Source organism: Geotrypetes seraphini, chromosome 17 (assembly GCF_902459505.1).
Source record: "Geotrypetes seraphini chromosome 17, aGeoSer1.1, whole genome shotgun sequence".
Taxonomy (NCBI): Eukaryota; Metazoa; Chordata; class Amphibia; order Gymnophiona; family Dermophiidae; genus Geotrypetes; species Geotrypetes seraphini.
In genome coordinates, this window is record NC_047100.1 from 35,229,189 (window position 1) to 35,248,800 (window position 19,612).

At 46.4% G+C, this 19,612-nt stretch overlaps 1 protein-coding gene across 3 annotated transcripts in view; it reads right to left on the reverse strand.

Annotated features, from left to right (window-relative positions):
- Nucleotides 1–19,612, reverse strand: part of SHISA5 (shisa family member 5) — a 73,249-nt gene that overhangs the window by 6,761 nt on the left and 46,876 nt on the right. For all 3 annotated transcript variants that reach the window (XM_033926556.1, XM_033926557.1, XM_033926558.1), the window contains 2 exons: nucleotides 13,500–13,618; nucleotides 2,320–2,550 (listed from right to left, as the gene is read on the reverse strand). In XM_033926556.1, the coding sequence (XP_033782447.1) occupies nucleotides 2,320–2,550; nucleotides 13,500–13,618 (350 nt within the window). The remainder of the gene's footprint in view (nucleotides 1–2,319; nucleotides 2,551–13,499; nucleotides 13,619–19,612) is intronic.

Genomic DNA, 19,612 nt, shown 5'->3' on the forward strand with positions numbered 1-19,612 from the left:
AAAAAGTGGGGAGGTGGAGGAAGTGGGGGGAGGGACCCCGCTCGTGACCCGCCGGGTTTGACACCCCCGAGGTCGGACGAACCCCCAAACAGAGTCCGCCCAAGCTCCGTCCGGCTAAAAACAGGGACAATAAACCCCCTAAACAAATTCCAACAGCCCTACCAAGGGAGATGGGTACAGATCACTCAACACCTGCTGGAGACTGAAAGAAGACTGAGGGAAATAGAGAGGAGGGGCTAGGATATACTGTCCCAAAGTTTTGTTTTCAGTCTCCACCTGCTGGTCATGATTAGATATATACCCATTCGTAAAGTTAACCTCTACTGGTCTGGAGAGTGCTAAAGAAGAAGGCATTAGCAAACAATTGAGTTTTCAGCATTTTCTTAAAATTCATCCACACCACACAAAACCGCAGGATACCAGGCAAGGCCTTCCATAGTTCTACGCCAGCCACATATATCACTGACGCTCCGATCCTAGCATGCGTAGTCGACATTCTACCCTCCAAACTTAATTTCATCCCATTTACATCTCTAAGAAAGGATGGAGCTAATCCAAACAACAATTTATAGCAAATGCAGGCAAATTTAAAAAGTATTCTAGCTTCTATTGGCAACCAACGTAGCTGACGGTAATAAGGGCCAACACGTTCCTGTTTTTTCAAGCCAAAAATTAAGCGGACAGTTGTATTTTGGATTAGCCTTAGTCTTCTTAGAATAGTTTTGTAAGATCCCAAATAGATTATATTATAGTAATTGAGAATAGACAAAATTAATGCCTGAACTAATAATCTAAAAGAAGTAGGGTCAAAATATTTTTTAATGGGACGCAATTTCCATAATGCAAAGAACCATTCTTAACAAGCATATCAGTATGTTCCCCCAAAGTTAAATGACGGTCTAGTGTAACTCCTATAATTTTAAGAGAAGGAACTATTGGATATTCTTGTCCTCTTTAATGAAGAGTTTTATCCGTGATTTTATCATTAGGACTAGCCAGAAAAAAAATCTAGTTTTTCAGTGTTTAATTTCAACTTAAATTCAATAGTCCATTGTTCAATCTGGTTTAGGATAAAGGCGATCTGGTTTTTTATTTCCGTAATAATAGATAACTGGTATCAGTATCGTGATGTCATCGGCATAAATGTGAAATAACGTTTAAGCTTTGTAACAGATTGGCCAAAGAAGCAACATAGATGCTAAACAAAGTGGGTGACAATAGTAAACCCTGAGGTACCCCACAAGGGGTACTCCAAGAATTGGAATACTGACCATTGCTGAAAACGTGATATATGATATGAAAAGTCCTCTCAACTTTTTTTTTTTTAAAACTTAAAAACAATCCCTCCCTCCCCCCCAAAAAAAACAAACACCTTACCGTATGTACTTGAATATAAACTGAGATTTGGGGGATTAAAAAAATGGCCCAAAAATGGGGGTCTTGGCTTATATTTGGGTCATCGCCCATCTGCCCCCCTCCCGGTCTTGTTGCAGGCCTGCCGTATGGCCTGGTGGAGTGGGCCAAGACAGGAGGGATCCCTCCTTGGTCAACTCTGCCAAACGTTTTTTTTAATTCCCTCCCGCCGTGTACATTTTTGAATCCCTGATGGTCCAGTGGTGTACCAGGCAGAAGCGAGCTTTCCTCGCTCCTGCCCGATGCTGAGCCACTCACTGAATGGCTGCCCCAAGTTCTCATGGGGCTTGTGAGAACTCAGGGCAGCCATTCAGTGAGTGGCTCAACACCGGGCAGGAGCAAGGATAGCTCGCTCCCGAGTGGTACACCACTGGGCTGTGAGAACTCGAGGTACCCATTCAAGGACTCAGCTCAGGGCAGAAGCGTGGAAAGCTCATTTCTGCCCGCTACACTGCTGGACCACCAGGGATTCCAAAAGGAACACGGGTGGAGGCAGAAAGGAGGTAAACAAATGTGACACAGTCGGCCGGAACAGGAGACGGGAAGGATCCCTCTGTTTCCAGCCCACCAGGTCATTCGGCAGGCCCAGTGGAGGCCTGCAGGACATCGGGAGAGAGGGGGGGACAGGGTGGAGAGACTGGCAGAGCAGATAGGAAGGGGGCATATTAATACTGGCAATTAACACACTAACTGCAAATCCTTTTTGCAGTTCGGTAAATAACTTTCAGAACAAATAATTTGAAGTTTAGATTTTTCTATATGTATGTGGCTTGTTCCTCATTTGATATACAGCCAGCCCCCCCCCCAAAAAAAAAAAAAACCCCAACCCAAAACAACTATTGTACAGAAGTAGAAAGAAATCCATTTGATACACATTACTATACAATTGAAGTATCCCGTACTTACTTGCCATGGTCTCTTGGTATCCAGGTGGTCCTGAGAGCTGTGAAGCATATGGTGGAGGATACGGTGTTGGGTAGGGTGCCGTTGGCATTCCTACTGGCATTGGTCCAGCGTATGCAGGTGATGGCTGGATAGGTTGATAGCCTTGATATTGTGCTGCTGGGTATGCCGCTGGGATCCCTTGCTGCTGAGGATAAGGAGCGTGGATCACTGTAGCGGTTGTGGTTGTCACAACTATGAACACCCAAAACAAACAAGTGTTTTAATCCGGTTGCTTCAGATTTGGACAAAGAATTAGTTAAAGCTGAAACACAGTATTCATAGACAGCAGTATTTCAACTTAGTTATCACAAAAGTCTGTGATGGCCGGATTAGGTATGATGAAAGGGCAGAAGGGAATATGAGAAATAAGACAGAACTCCCAAGATTGAATGACAGCTCTGGGTGTCAAACATCGGCCCTGGAGAGGGAGGAAACTACTGCTTGCTCTTAGGGGCATATACATTCAATCATAATAGACTAGGGGTGTCAAAGCCCCTCCTTGGGGCCGCAAACCAGTCGGGTTTTCAGGATTTCCCCAATGAATATGCATGAGATCTATTTGCATGCACTGCTTTCATTGTATGCTAATCTCATGCATATTCAATGGGGAAATCCTGAAAACCCGATTGGATTGCGGCCCTCCAGGAAGGACTTTGACACCCCTGCAATATACATTTAAACACAAGTGCAGAAAGCATGCACAGCACGCGTCATTAAATTTTTTCTAATGCCTCTGCCCGTCAGTGACTGTCAACAGTGGCGTAGCGAGGGCGAGAGGCGCCCCTCCACCACCCTGAAGCTGTACCTCTAGTTGTTCACCGCCGCGAGCCACCAGAACATCAACGTGCTCCTCGTAATCCCCGTCGGCTCTCCCTCCGACACCGCGTGGCGCCCAGAAGTGACGTCGGCGGGAGAGAAGACACGGTCACGAGGACGATGCTGACGTTGAACAATGAGGGGTACGGGGGAAGAGAAGGTGCGCATGGGGGGGAGGAGAGAAGCCGATGCCCCCACCTACATGGCGCCCCGGGCTAACGCCCCCCCACCCTTACTATGCCACCGACTGCCAACGGTGGAGGAAGGGAGAGGAGGCACAGGTGCATATATGTGTTGTCTGTGTAGGTATATGCACATTTGCAATGAGAGAGATTTTTGAGCCCCTATTTATAATTTCTTTGTAGCATTCTACTATTGGATTACAGTGTTCCCCCGTGAATTCGCGGTTCGCAGACTCACTAATTCGCGGTATTCTCCGATCGCCTCTTCCTGTACTAAATTCAGGCTACACCACTCAGGAGCTGCGTGTCAAAGCAGCTGGCATGCCTGCAAGACCTTGCATAGGCCATTATTGAGATGGCTTGGGGAAATCCACTGATTATTATTAGGATAAGCAGCATAAAATCTATTTTGCTGCTTTGTGATCTAGCTGGTATCTGGGACCTGGGTTAGCCACTGTTGAAAACAGGATACTGGGCTTGAAGGACCTTCAGTCTGTGCCAGTATGGCAACTCTTATGGGTACTTTCGAGTATTGCATTGGTTGCCAATGGAGGCGCGGGTGAAGTTTAAGTTTGGTTGCTTCTGTTTTAAGGCTTTGTTTGATTTAGCTCCCAAACATATAATTGAGTTTTTCTCTTTTGCAACTGACATAAGAGAAACTCACATCTGAATTTGTTTTTCCGCCTGTTAGAAGATGTAAACTTAAAAAAACATCATTAAAATCTTTTTTCATATCAAGCAGCGTTATGGGGTCAGGATTTAGAACAATTGCTTTTGCTTACTGACACGGGGAATTTAGGAGACATCGAAAAACATACCCGTTTTTGAAGTATTTAGGCAGCTAATTCGTAAAAATTTTATTATGCACTATTTTGATCATTTTAGTGTCTGTAATTGTTTTTTTTAACTTTTTTAGTTCTATTCAACTTCTTTTATTTTTATTTTTTAAGCTATTGTAAACCGCATCGAACTTTACGGTCTTGCGGTATATAAACTGATTATTATTCTTCTTCTAAGGCCCCCTTTTACAAAGCTGCACAGCTGAGTGCCATGCCGCAAATGCTCTGACGACCATTCAATTCCTATGGGCAGTGGCCCGTGCTGACGGCTTTAGTAAAAGAGCGGGATAAAATACATTCTTATTTCTTAGATATCACATTGTTTCCCCATTCAAAAGCCACTTGGCTCTTTGGCTAGAGTTAACAGCAATTTCCCTGTGCAGCTCCATTATTGATATTAACAATATTATAGCTCAAAATTATGAGTTCATTTGAAGAGCAAATGCAAATTACTTCACTATTTTATCAAATTAACTGACTGAAAGCTAACTCTAATTTGGAAGTCTTCAACCTGAACTGTCATTTTGGATTGAAGTCTAATAGCAGCTGGAATAGCAGATGAAACTCCTACGTCTCTGGAATTTATTCCAAGAAAATATGGTGAAAGCAGTTGGCTTAGTAGGGTTTAAAAAAGGTTTGCATAATTTCTTAAAAGGCAAGTCCATAAAGCACAGTTACTTACCGTAACAAGTGTTATCCAGGGACAGCAGGCAGATATTCTTAACACATGGGTGACGTCACCGACGGAGCCCTCGGTACGGACCTTTTTAACTAGAAGTTTCTAGTTGGCCGCACCGCGCGTGCGTGAGTGCCTTCCCGCCCGACGGAGGAGTGCGTGGTCCCCAGTTAGTATAAGCCAGCTAAGAAGCCAACCCGGGGAGGTGGGTGGGACATAAGAATATCTGCCTGCTGTCCCTGGATAACACCTGTTACGGTAAGTAACTGTGCTTTATCCCAGGACAAGCAGGCAGCATATTCTTAACACATGGGTGACCTCCAAGCTAACAAAGAGGGAGGTGGGATGGTTGGCCATTAGGAAAATAAATTTTGTAACACAGATTGGCCGAAGTGTCCATCCCGTGGAGAACGCATCCAGACAGTAGTGAGTAGTGAACGTGTGAACTGAGGACCAAGTGGCCGCCTTGCAGATTTCCTCGATGGGCGTGGAACGGAGGAAAGCTACAGAAGCAGCCATAGCTCGGACTCTGTGGGCCGTGACAGTTCCTTCCAGTGAGAGACCGGCCCGAGCATAGCAGAAAGCAATACAGGCAGCAAGCCAATTTGAAAGTGTCCGTTTGGAGACAGGACGACCCAAACGGTTGGGATCGAAAGATAAAAACAGCTGAGGGGATGTTCGGTGAGCTCTGGTACGATCAAGGTAGTAAGCAAGGGCACGCTTACAATCCAGCGTGTGCAACGCCTGTTCCCCAGGATGCGAGTGAGGCTTAGGGAAGAAGACGGGCAACACAATGGACTGGTTGAGGTGAAAAGCCGAGACCACCTTGGGAAGGAATTTAGGGTGGGTACGCAGAACAACCTTGTCATGGTGAAAAACAGTGAATGGTGGGTCAGCAACCAGTGCATGCAGTTCGCTAACCCTCCTGGCAGAGGTGATGGCAATTAGGAAAAGCACCTTCCAGGTAAGAAGCCTGAGCGAAGTAGTAGCAAGAGGCTCAAACGGAGGTTTCATGAGTGCTGAGAGAACCACATTGAGGTCCCAGACGACAGGAGGAGGCTTGAGAGGCGGTTTGATATTGAAGAGACCTCTCATAAATCTGGAAACCAGAGGATGAACCGTGAGGGGTTTTCCGAGAATAGGCTCATGAAATGCAGTGATGGCACTGAGGTGGACTCTGATAGAGGTAGTTTTGAGGCCAGCATTGGACAGCGAGAGCAAATATTCCAATACAGTTTCCACCGCTAAGGAGGTGGGTTCCTGATGATGCCGGAGACACCACGAGGAGAATCTGGTCCATTTCTGATGGTAACATTGGAGGGTGGCCGGCTTCCTGGAGGCATCCAAGATGAGGCGGACCGGCTGAGATAGGTTCTCTGGAGAGGACAGCCCGAGAGAAACCAAGCTGTCAGGTGGAGCGAAGACAGATTGGGATGCAGTAGAGACTGATGTTGCTGCGTAAGTAGAGTAGGAAACACAGGAAGGAGAATGGGTTCCCTGGAGCTGAGTTGGAGCAGGAGTGAGAACCAGTGTTGGCGAGGCCACCGAGGTGCGATAAGGATCATGGTGGCGTTGTCCTTGCGGAGTTTGGACAAGGTCCGCAACATCAGAGGAAGTGGAGGGAAGGCATACAGGAACCGATCCCTCCAGTCGAGCAGGAATGCATCCGGAGCCAGACGGTGAGGAGAGAAGAGTCTGGAGCAGAATTGGGGCAGCTGATGGTTGTGAGGTGCTGCAAAGAGGTCCACCTGCGGAGTGCCCCATCGAGCAAAGATGGAGAGCAGAGTCGGAGGGTCCAACGTCCACTCGTGAGGTTGAAGGATGCGGCTGAGATTGTCGGCCAGAGAGTTCTGTTCGCCCTGGATATAGACCGCCCTGAGAAAGAGATTGCGGTCCGTGGCCCAGGTCCAGATGCGCAGAGCCTCCAAGCAAAGGGGGCGAGATCCGGTGCCGCCTTGCTTGTTTATGTAGTACATGGCGACTTGATTGTCTGTGCACATGAGGAGGACTTGAGGGCAGAGAAGATGTTGGAAAGCCTTGAGGGCGTAAAACATGGCTCTGAGTTCCAGGAAATTTATGTGATGACGACGCTCCTGTGGGGTCCAAAGTCCCTGGGTGCGAAGATCTCCTAGGTGAGCTCCCCACGCGTAGGGGGACGCATCTGTGGTGATGATCATAGAGTGGGGGGGCAGATGAAACAGTAGACCCCTGGAAAGATTTGAGGAGTTCAACCACCATTGGAGAGATCGCTGAAGAGATGATGTCACAGAGATGGGATGAGAAAGAAGATCCGTAGTCTGTGACCATTGGTTGGCGAGGGTCCACTGAGGCGTGCGAAGGTGGAGACGTGCCAGAGGAAGGACATGCACCGTCGAGGCCATGTGACCCAGGAGGACCATCATCTGACGGGCAGGAATGGAGGGATGCAGGAGCACCTGACGACAGAGGTGGAGCAGGGTCCGCTGACGATCGGAGGGGAGAAAAGCCCTCATTAGTGTGGTGTCCAGAACTGCTCCAATGAATTGAAGTCGCTGGGTGGGAAGCAGATGCGACTTGGGGTAGTTGATCTCGAACCCCAGGAGGTGGAGGAGAGAGATGGTGTGATGAGTAGCCTGTAGCACAAGTTGAGATGAAGGTGCTTTCACCAACCAATCGTCCAAGTAGGGGAACACCTGGAGGTTGTGCGACCTGAGGAAGGCCGCTACCACTATAAGGCACTTGGTGAAGACCCTGGGTGAGGAAGCGAGGCCGAACGGTAGCACCTTGTACTGATAGTGGTGGTGCAGCACCTGGAACCGCAGGTAGCGGCGAGAATTCTGATTGATGGAGATGTGAGTGTAGGCCTCTTTGAGGTCCAGGGAACATAGCCAGTCGTGTTGAGAAAGAAGAGGGTAGAGCGTGGCAAGGGAGAGCATTCTGAACTTCTCCTTGACCAGACACTTGTTGAGGTCCCTGAGATCGAGAATGGGACGGAGGTCTCCCGTCTTTTTGGGTACCAGGAAGTAGCGGGAGTAGAATCCCTGACCCCTTTGATCTGGAGGTACTTCTTCGATGGCATTGAGAAGGAGGAGGGATTGAACCTCCCTCAGGAGGAGGGGGGCTTGAGATGAGTGCGAAGCAGACTCTACGGGAAGGTTGTCCGGTGGAAGAGTCTGGAAGTTGAGAGAGTAGCCGTGGCGGATGATGTTGAGGACCCACTGGTCCGACGTGATGACTTCCCAACGGCTGGAGAAAATGGTGAGACGACCCCCGATAGGCTGTGGAAGAGGCAGTGAGGGTGGATGACTGGCTATGCCCTGGAGAGAGGAGTCAAAAGGGCTGAGATTGTTTAGCAGGCTGAGAAGGCTTAGAGGGTTGAGTGGCCTGAGATCGAGCCTGAGCATGGTGTTGCTGTTGACGGGGTCGCCGAGATTGTTGGGGAGGCGGATTGAGTGGCCTGGCTGAGAACCTCCGCTGGTAAGATGATTGAGGCCGATAGGGTCGGGCAGGCGGAGCCTTCTTTTTCGGCTTGATCAGGGTGTCCCACCTGGTCTCATGGGCCGAGAGTTTCTGGGTGGTGGAATCCAGTGACTCTCCAAAGAGTTCATCCCCGAGACAGGGGGCGTTGGCCAAACGATCCTGGTGGTTGATGTCCAGGTCGGAGACTCTGAGCCAGGCTAAGCGACGCATGGCTACGGCCATGGCAGAGGCCCGAGAGGTGAGCTCAAAGGAGTCGTATATTGAGCGGACCATATATTTGCGCATTTGGAGAAGGCCAGAGATGTGTTGTTGGAATAGCGGGACCTTGCGCTCAGGCAGGTACTTCTGGAGGGCAGACAGTTGCTGGACCAAGTGTTTCAGATAGAAAGAAAAATGGAAGGAATAGTTGTTCGCCCTGTTGGCAAGCATGGCATTCTGGTAAAGCCTCTTGCCAAACTTGTCCATGGTCTTACCTTCTCTGCCAGGAGGGGTAGAGGCATAAACACTGGAGCCCTGAGTCTTTTTTAAGGTGGATTCCACCAGAAGAGACTCATGGGGCAATTGAGATTTGTCGAATCCAGGAATAGGGATGACACGGTAAAGGTTGTCCAGTTTACGGGGGGCTCCCGGTACCGTAAGGGGATTTTCCAAGTTTTTGTAGAACGTTTCCCGTAGGATGTCATGCACGGGAAGCTTGAGGAACTCCTTAGGAGGTTGTTCAAAGTCTAAAGCCTCTAGAAAGGCTTGAGACTTTTTTGAGTCAGATTCTAGGGGAAGAGACAGGGCAGCAGACATTTCTCTCAGAAATTTGGAGAATGAGGACTGCTCTGGTTTAGAGGTGGCATCGGGTGCCGATGGTTCCTCATCAGATGAGGAGGGATCCTCCTCGGTACCGAGGGGAGTTTCCTCCCATAAGTCAGGGTCCCTGACCTCTGGTGCATGTCGAGACACCGGGGTGGAGGGCGCGGTGTGGCGGGTCTTGGACAAAGACTTTCCAGAGCGCACCGAAACGGTACCAGGGGAGGACGATCGGCGTCGATCTCGGTCCCGAGAAGAATGCCGTACCGCCTGGTGCCGAGGAGGATCCAATGTGGCCTGAGAATGAACCACCGGATCGCCATGAAGTTGTTGGGCCGAAAGAATCGGCATGGAGGTGTTCACCGGTACCGAAGGGGTGGACACCGGGGGCTCGGTACGGGGCTCGGGCCGGTCTGGTACCGGAAGGAGCGGTGCCAGGATAGTGGGCAACAGTTGTTCAAGTTGTTTCTTCAACTGCTCCTGGAGTTGAGCCTTTAAGATGGCCGAGATACGGTCATCTAGGGGTGGCATCGGAACCGCTTTCTTTTTCTTCGGTTCCTTGGATGCCGCTCCACGCCCCGGCGATGAGGAGGCCGATGACGAGGCACTCACCGAGATCGGGGCGGAGCGTTTGCGGGACCGGTGCGATGCCGGTAGGGACGGTGTCGCCACCGTAGCTGGAGGGCGCTCGAGGGAAGAGGAAGGCTTCTTAGCCGGCTTACCTGGCGCCAGCGACGCCGATGTGGGATCGGTCGGTGTCTAGGTCGACGGTGTCGATTTTTGAGGTACCGCCGTTGAAGGTGAGGAGTCCATCGCCGACTCGGTGCCGAAGAGAAGAGTTTGTTGAATTCGTCGGTTTTTAAGGGTTCTCTTTTGAAGAGTGGCACAGCGGGTGCAGGAGTCCGCCCGATGCTCCGGACCCAGACACTGCAAACACCAATTGTGTGGGTCAGTTATGGAGATCGGGCGTGCACACCGCTGGCACTTCTTAAAACCGACCTGCGGGGGCATGAAGGGGAAGATAGCCTCCGCAAAATCGAAGCCCGAGGCCTGTATACTGGCAACAGGCCCCGCCGGGGCAAAAACAAAAGAAAAAAGCGAAAAAGCAAAGTTTTTTTTTTTTTTTTTGCAAATCAAAGAAAAATAAACCCGAAGGTAAAGAGAGAAAAAATAAGGAAAAAAGCGCGAGCGGGAAGGCAAAAAAGTGGTTTCAACGGCCGTTGAAAAAACACACGCGTCTTCTTCGCTCCGCGGAAACGAAGAAACTGGGGACCACGCACTCCTCCGTCGGGCGGGAAGGCACGCGCGGTGCGGCCAACTAGAAACTTCTAGTTAAAAAGGTCCGTACCGAGGGCTCCGTCGGTGACGTCACCCATGTGTTAAGAATATGCTGCCTGCTTGTCCTGGGATAAGCCAATATTAAAATGGCCTTTGGGAAATCCACTGCTTATTTCTAGAATAAGCAGCAATAAAATCTGTTTTACTCTTTGGGATCTTGTCAGGTACTTGTAACCTGGGTTGGCCACTGCTGAAAACAGGATACAGGGCTTGAAGGACCTTTGGTCTATCCCAGTATGGCAACTGTTATGTTCTCATGTTCTACCAACTTGTTCGTCCTTAGAAATAAATCATCAGTCCAGTCTGAACAGTCCAGAGTCACCAACTCCCCACCTTGATGGAGCCAAGTTGTTCATTTGGGGTATCCTATTCTTTTCTATTTCAATTACAGTCAAACCTCGGTTTGCGAGTAACCCGGTTTGCAAGTGTTTTGCAAGACGAGCAAAACATTCTCGCAAAACATGTCTCGCAAACCGAGTGTTGACTCGATTTGCGAGCACCTCCCGATAACCGGCATCGCTCCCCCCCACCCCCCGCTCGCAAAGGGCCCCCTCCCACTCGAATCGGCACCCCCCCCCACGAGAATAGGAACCCCCCGCCCAACCAACTTTAACTCACCCCCCCCTTTGGCACCGGCACGCAGCCCACCAAGTGCCGGTGCCGCTTGAAGATCTTCTTCCCAGTCTCTGCCGGCTCTGAGCATGCATCTGTGCATGCTCAAGCCCTTCTAATTCTCCCTCTCACCAAAGTGGATCTAATTCTCTTAAAAGCAGCTCTCATCTTTTCCTGCCCTCTGCTAACCCAGGTTGCAGGCATTCAGTGTTTCAGTAAAGGTTGTTCTGATCTTGAGTTCAGTTTGTTTCTCAAGACCTATTTTCATTTTTATTCATTTACAGCATTTCTTTTTTTTTCACTTCCAGAGATTTTATATAATTCAGCATGCAGGCTGGAAAGCACAGGACCACTACAAGAGAGACACTTTCCTATGTGAAAGGAGTATACACTTGTTGTTGTTAGGTGCCATCGACTTGATGAACTGCGGATCTAAAAAGAAATGCGTTTTGTGCTAGTCTGGAAAAGTCATCCAGCATCATCTCCATGGTTCTTTTCAATGATTGCAGGTCGCCCTCTTTCCCTTATTCCTTCGGTCTTCCCAAACATGATGTCCTTCTCCAGTGATCTCTCTCTTCTGATGCTGTGTCCAAAATAAGAGTCTTAACTTCATCATTTGGGCTTCGAGTGACATAGTCGGTTTGATCTCTTCTAGAATTGATTTGTTAGTTCTTCTGGTGGTCCATGGCAAGCCTAAAATCCTTCTCTAGCACCAAAGATCAAATTAGTCAATCTTCTTTCTGACTTGTTTCCGCAGTGTCCAGCTTTTGCATCCATAATTGACCACTGAGAAAATGAGTGCGTGGACAAGTCTGATCTTCATTTGGAGCATCACCTCCTTGCCTTTGAATACTTTGTTAAGAGCCTTCATTGAAGAGCGACCAAGTGCTATTCTGTTAGTTGCTTTTTTGTTTACAAAACAGCCCAAGAGATTGAAATCCTTTACAACTTCTATAGCCTTCAAGCTCAAAATCTTCATTTTCCGTGTTCATGTTCTTCATCTTGCTTATGTTCAGTTCTAATCCTATGTTATGACTTTCAACTTTGACTTTTCTCAGTAGATACAGCATGTCTTCTTTGCTGCTGGTGATGAGCGTTGTATCATCTGCATAGCCAGACTGTTTATATTCTGGCCACCAACTTTAAAACAGACACGCTCTTCTTCCAAATTTGCTTTTCTGAAGATGGTTTCATCGTACAGGTTGAACAGATAAGGTGACAAGATGCATCCTTGCCCGATGCCATGTTTTATTGGAAACCAATCAATGTTGCCGTATTCAGTTCTCATTGCAGCTTCTTGATTTTAATATCGGCTCTTTATCAGCTAAGTTATGTGTTTGGGTATTCCTGTTTGCACTAGAGTTCTCCATAGTTTATTGTGATCCACAAAGTCAAAAGCTTTGCTGTAGTCGATAAAGCAAAGGTATGGGGGTTTTAGGTGTTCTTTGCTCTTCTCCAATATCCATCTAACATTGGCAACAATGTCTCTTGTTCTTCAACCTTTTTTGAAACCAACCTGAACTTCAGGTAAGTTCTTGCTCAGCATGTGATTGGAGCCTTCATTGTATTTTTAGCAATATTTTGCTGGCATGTAGAATTAATGCAATCTTTCTATAGTTTTTACAGTCCTTGGCATCACCTTTCTTCGGTATAAGTATTAACAGTGATCTTATCCATTCGGTTGGCCATGGTTTTTTCCTTCCAAATCTGTTGACAGTCGAGTGAGGGCCATGATAGCACTTCTGAGCGTTTTATTAATTCAATTGGAATACTGTCAATACCAGGTGACTTGTTCTTCGATAAAGCTTTAGTTGCTTTAATTGCTGCTATGACTTCTTTTAAAATAGCTGGTTCTTCCGCTTCAATTTTGAAGTTTCTTTAGGTTTAAACTTAAGATTGTTAGCCTTCAAGGGACAGGAAAATAAATACTGTACCTACATTACTATTTATAGATTTTTGTGCAGAATTCCCCATACAGTATGGCTCCTCTTTCAGGCCTCAAATCTGGCCCCCTTAGCATCAATCCTTCCCATTGTCCAGGTTTAGCCTTCCTCGGAACTCTGTCATCCTAGCTTAGCTTGAACCCTTTTCCTCCACTGACAGGTTTAGGCCCCCCCCTTCCCATCCCAGCTTTCTCAGGGTAGATACCTTCAAGCTCTTTCTTTCTCTGTCCCCTACGTTTCTCTTCCCCCTTTATTCCCGTTTATTTTTTCTCTCTCTCTCTCTCTTCTTGCCTCCTGCAGCTCAAATAATCAGAGGTCTAGAATGGCAAAGGAGGATAGCATAGCTGAATATAGAGTCCATTTGCCACAACCTCTTGCTGTGTAATCACTGCAGGAGAGATCCACAAGAGCCATCACGTCTGCCTGTGCAGAATTCCCACAGAAGTAGTGACCAAAAAAATGAGAGGAAGGGACTCACCTGGCCGTGGTCTTCGGCACATCTTGTACAAACAGCAGCATGAACATGTAAAGCACACGATGATGGAAACCGTGAAGATGACAAAAACGGAAATTCCCACAACAATAGCAACCATAGGGCTGAAACAGAAAGAGAGCACTGGGCAATTAAAATTGTTTTCTCTACAATAATCTTCAAGACTGGGGGAAAAAAAAAAAGTAAATAGTAATGTGTTTGGTACCAACAAAACCTGTAACAAGAGTTTGTAAGCTGGCACATTGGTTCTGCCATACAGAGCAAACCTTTGATAGAAGAAAACAAGAGGAAAAGGGAGCACATAGTTTAGGATTACAACTAGAGAATGACACGGTGATAAAATTCATCACCGTTCCCATCCCCGTGGATAACCGCGGGAAATAATCCCATGTCATTTTCTAGTGTCTGTTTCAACCTCAGTCCTTCTACACCAGCATTCTTCAAAGCAAAGCTTGTGGGTCAGTGGTTGTGGCCATTCATGCTCCGATTCTTCCCTCTCTCCTTAAAGAATGACATGAAGATGGTTTCCCGCGGTTATCCGCGGGGACGGGAACGGTGATGAATTTTGTCACCGTGTCATTCTCTAATTACAACTACCTATTAGAGAAGCTACTGCTGCTACTACTTATCACTTATATAGCTCTGAAAGGCGTACGCAGAGCTGTACATTTTGACATTTATAGATGGTCCCTGCTTGGAAGAGCTTACAATCTAACTTGGACAAACATGACAGAACCCAAGGTGAGAGGAGATGAGTCAAAAGCACTCTCAAAGAGGTGGGCTTTTAACTGGGTCTTGAAGCTAAGGTTTAAATCCAGATTCTGACCACTGATGATCCTTGTGACCTTGGGCAAGTCACTTAACTCTCCACTGCCTCATGCACTACAGACTCACTTGTTTTCTACTGCTTTTGACATCGCCAATCACTAGGGTAACCAGATTTCATGGGCAAAAAAAGAGAGGGGGTCACTTGACCCCACTCCATGTCATCTCTACATGAATGTTGACTCTTCTTCCCTGAGGTCAGGGCTGTGTCTGCAGGGCCTCAGAGCGTGCGTGTGTCACGTTGCATCCAAGCATTCTTGGAGGCCCTCCGAGCTCAGGGCATTCCAAAACCCGGACAAACTGCTGGGTTTTGGAAATCCCCCCCCTAGGCACCTAGACAGTCCTCTAAAAAGTGGGCATGACCGGGTTTTCCTGGACATCTTAACTCTACTAATTGCACATTCTGCAAGTATTATTTCTTCTACCAGGAAGACTATAATTTACTCCTTCCCCCCTTTATTATCTACCTTCTTTACCTTTCTATCTCCTTTCCTGTCTAGCACTGTAGTTCTTTTCCTTTCTATATTTTAAATTTATTTTAATTATTGTACTCTGTTTTGCCATTACTCATGAAATAAACCATGAACAAGCTTTGGATTGTGAGCCTTCCAGGGACAAGAAAATACAGTAAAACCTTGGATTGCAAGTCTCTGACATGGGTCTGAGGAAAGTTTGGCCCACTCAATGCAGAATTCTTTCAGCTGTGAGATGTTTCAGGGTTTCTTGCATGTACAGCCCATTTCAAATCACCCCACAGTATCTCAATGGGATTAAGATCAGGACTCTCCATTTCTTCATTTTCAGCCAGTCCTTGGTGGATTTACTGGTATGTTTTGGGTCATTGTCATGTTGCAGGGTCCAGCTTTAATTCTCTTACAGATGGTCTCACATGTTCCTCAAGCACCCGCTGATACATAGTAGAATTCATGGTGGATTCTACGATGGTGAACTGGCAGGTCTTGCTGCAGCAAAGCAACTCCAAACCATGACACTTTCACCTCCATGCTTCACAGTTGGTATGAGGTTCTTTTCCTGGAATGCTGTATTTGGTGCACGCCAAACATATCCTCTTTTTCTGGTGTCCAAATAATTCAATTCCAGAAGTCCTGGCGTTAGCCTACATTCTCTCTGGGAAACTTCAGTCTGGCCTCGATGTTTCTCTAAGATAGCAAAAGTTTCCTCCTTGCACACATCCCATGCAAATTAAATTTGCGCAGTCTCTGATTGTAGAGGAAATGCACTTTCACATCAACAGTAGCAAGAGCCTGCTGTAGGTCCTGTGAGATGACATTTTAGGGTTTTTGAAGACTTCTTTCAGCATCTTGCGGTCTGCTCTGGGGGGTCAACTTGCTTGGATGGCCAGACTTGAGCATGTTGGCAGTTGTTTAGAAAGTCCTCCACTTACACACTATTTTCCAGACCATGGAATGGCTAATGTCAAAATCTTTCCAGATCTTTTTAAATCCAGTACCAGACTTATAAGCTGCTACAATCTTCATTCCGAAGGCCTCTGTACTGTAAGATATACAGCATAAGGAGATGTTAGAACTTTTTGGCACCTTGCCCTCCCCTCCCACCCCCACCACTCAAATGTTGCCAATCTCCTCCTCTAGCTCTTCTTCCTGAAAGTCTTCTGACTCACTTCCTGCCTGTACTTGTTACCAGCTTTTCACCCAGCACAGAGAGGCTTGTTTGGACTTCACACTCACAAAATACTGACACTGAGAAATATCCCCTCTCAGACCTCCTTTATTTGCAATTCTGTTTCTCTAACTATTCCGAGTCAAACCTAGCATAGAAGATAACGATTCAACATCTTATTTTTAACCACAGAAGGATTTTGCCAGGAGTCAAGACCAAGTGGTCTACATATACTCTTCCAAACTCATAGGTTTGCAAAAATAAAAGCTTTCACACACAAAAAAAAATATTCTCTACACTAGGATAATCCTTTGGAACTTGTGGGACTTGAGTATCTGCCTTTGAGGATCAAAATGCTTTCATCACCTAAGGGCTCAGAGGAACGGCTTGAAATATAGAAGCTAAAAAAAAAAAAAAACCATGAGGAAGATTCATTAAGGATGCAAACACATGGAAATGAGCAGCTCTTTTCCTGGTCTTTGTTTTTGGGGCCTTGTTATTTCCAGCAGAGTTCAAGAATTACTTTTCAAAACAATGCATCAATCTTTGGCAATCCCAGAAACTCCTCTTGATTTCTATCCAATGTGTGTGAAGACAAATATTGTCAGGCAATATAGCAAACCCTAGAAGAAAAACATTACCATATAGAATCCATTCTAACCTCTACTAAGGCAGGCATGGGTAAGTTTTCAAAGCAGAAAAGCTATTTTAGATCTTTTCTCCTTGTCCAATATATTTCAAGAGTTTCAACCTTACTGTTAACTTATCACTCTCCAAGCAGTCACTTTCAATTCCCTTCTCATGCCTTGTATGCACTCTCTCTCTCATCCACAGGAGTCACATTCTCTCTCAATTTCCCCATGCCCAATAGTGTCTCTTAATGTTCCCATGTGCTGGAATCTGACCCTCTCTCCAGCATTCTCTCTCTCAAAACCGTACTCTTCCCCATCCAATATTCATCAACTGATTTCTCAAAAAAAACCTCCCGTCCCAGACACCCTAAAAGCCTCTCCACCCAATCCCCAGTTTCTCTTGTACCCAGTGCTTTTTTTTCTAGAAATAAAGTACCATTACTCAGGCAGAACAAACCCTACGGGCAGGGTGACCATTGCTATTTTTTTTTTCCAGATGTATGTGGCATAAGCATCCATGGACATCACACTGTTTCAAACATATTTTTAGATGTAAGAAAAAAATACACGAAGCGGGAAGGCAAGGCAAAAAAAAAAAAAAAAAAATGAACAGAGTTCAGGAAACACAACTTCTTCACTCCATGGAAAACGAAAAACTGAGGTACCGCGAGCCTACCTCAGGTGGGAAGGTACTCGCGAAGTTATCCGTACTGGTGCTCCATGGATGACATCACCCACGTAAGAATATGCTGCCTGCTTGTCCTAGGATAATGTAATATATTTTGTAAAATTTATATTAGCAAAAAAGTAGCACCTAGAGAATGACACAGGGATAAAGTTTGTCCCCATCCTTATGAACTCTTATATGGATATATAAAGGAGTCAGAGTTGGACTCCAAGTGGAGATACCATTAATAAAGGAGCTAGAAGGTTTTGTGTGTCGACTCCACAGCCCTGCTGAAAACCAGAGAAGCTAGGGTTCAAATCTCACCGATACTCTGATCTTGGGTAAGTCACTTAATCCTTTATTGCCTCAGGTACAAACTTAACCCCCCTCTTACTAAGCCTGACAGTGCAGGCCAGAGTGGTAAATAGGAATTGAATGGGCATCTGAACATTTGCTGTACAGCTTAGTAAAAAAAAGAAGGGGGGGCAGGGGATATATTTTAAGTCCTCTGGAGACAGGAATATCTTTACTGTACTCCAATGTTTAATACCTTGAACCACCACTGAAAAAGCATCAGCTGATCTATTTCCTGCAAGAACCAGACAAGTTGATAGTCTAGAGCAGGGGTGTCAAACTCAATCACATAAGGGGCCGAAATCTAAAACATAGACTAAGTCACAGGTAGAAATCACTCGCTGTATATGCTCCGACCGCCTCTTCCTGTACTAAAGTCAGGCCTCACCAATCAGGAGCTGCTTTGAAACGCAGCTCCTGATTGGTGAGGCCTGACTTTAGTACAGGAAGAGGCGGTCGGAGCATACTGCGAGTGATTTCCTTCACTCGCCGGTGCTCCAGCTGCTCTCTCCTGCCTCTCCAGCTGCCATCTCCTGCCTCCCCTTCGTGGTCGTAAAATACCGCAAATGACTGGGACCTCAGTCGGGGGAGCACTGTGTGTATGGATGATGAGGATGAACTTGCCATTGAAGTGACTCTCAGCCTAGAATCAATTGGCTGGTGGTTGGCACATTCTGAAGACTTAAAAAAAATAAATAAATAAATAAAAATTTTATTGAAAAACTGTTTGTATTGAATATTTGACAACAATCTAAATGCTGTTGCACTTTGGTATGATCCTTAGAGGAGAGGCAGGGAAAATATACATTGGGATTCCCAAATGGGGTTGCAACCTGAGCAGGCTGAAAACAAATGCCATGGTTGTACCTGAGAAAGGCGGTATATCAAGAACACTACTATTATAGTCCATGCTTCCTGTTAAGCCCATGTGGCTCCATGAAAGGCAGGAGATGGCATTAGCTGGGATGCTGCCAAGAGCAGGTGCATGGAGAACAATGTAGGTTTCTGAGGTCTCACAGGAACAGAAAGTTTAGAAAAGTGACAGCATACCTTTCAGAAAATTGAATGTGTCTCAATAAAGCATTCTGAAGTTCCTAGAGAGTTAGAGACTAAGGAACATCATCATGAAATAAATCACTTTTTCCATCTGCCCTATACTCGTGTGTGTGTGTGAAAAATGGTGGGTATCTAAAATGGGCTCCCAAAGAAAGTGGTGGAGATAAAAAGGGCAATGGAATTCAAAGAGGCCCAGGATTCCTTCGTAGCAAAGGACTTGGATAACTTGCAGAGTACAGTGGGCTCAGTCCAAAAGAGCTGTAAAGTGCTTCTAAAAATAGCATGGAAATAACCTGCACGAAGCAGCCGTTCCTGCTATGAAACCTTTGCTGGGCACACCGGATGGGCTAATCACATCTTTTATTCATCGTTTCCTATGCAAAAGGATATTAAAGGCAAAAGAAAAAAACCCTTCTCCTGGTAGGGATCACAAGCCTCGACAACCACAACACATGCCCATCTGATGATAAACTGTATGAAAACTAGAACTATTCTTGTGCAAGGCTACCCCCCCAAACCAAACAAAAAACCAACTGAATACGTGTTCCATAATTCAGACATGAGAAGGCAAGAACAGAGTGGGATACTAAGGCTACAGCAACACCAATATTTTGCCCCAAGATAGCAGCAATTGGGGTGGAACTGGAGATTGCTGTGTTTAGTTCCTCCAACTTAAAAATGTGTTCTGCTGTCCTTGGTGGGTGTGGGGGGGGGCACATTTATGAACCACTGTGTCCACGCCAAGCATGTTTTACATGTGCAGAGATTGGTGAAGGTGATGGAGACAAGGACTATCGGAATTCAAGAAAGCATGGAACAGAAACTTGGAATCTTTTAAAGGAATGAAGAGACAGATTGGTTGGGCTTTATGGCCTTTATCTGCTATTATTTTCTCTGTTTCTATGTATTGTATACTTCTCCCT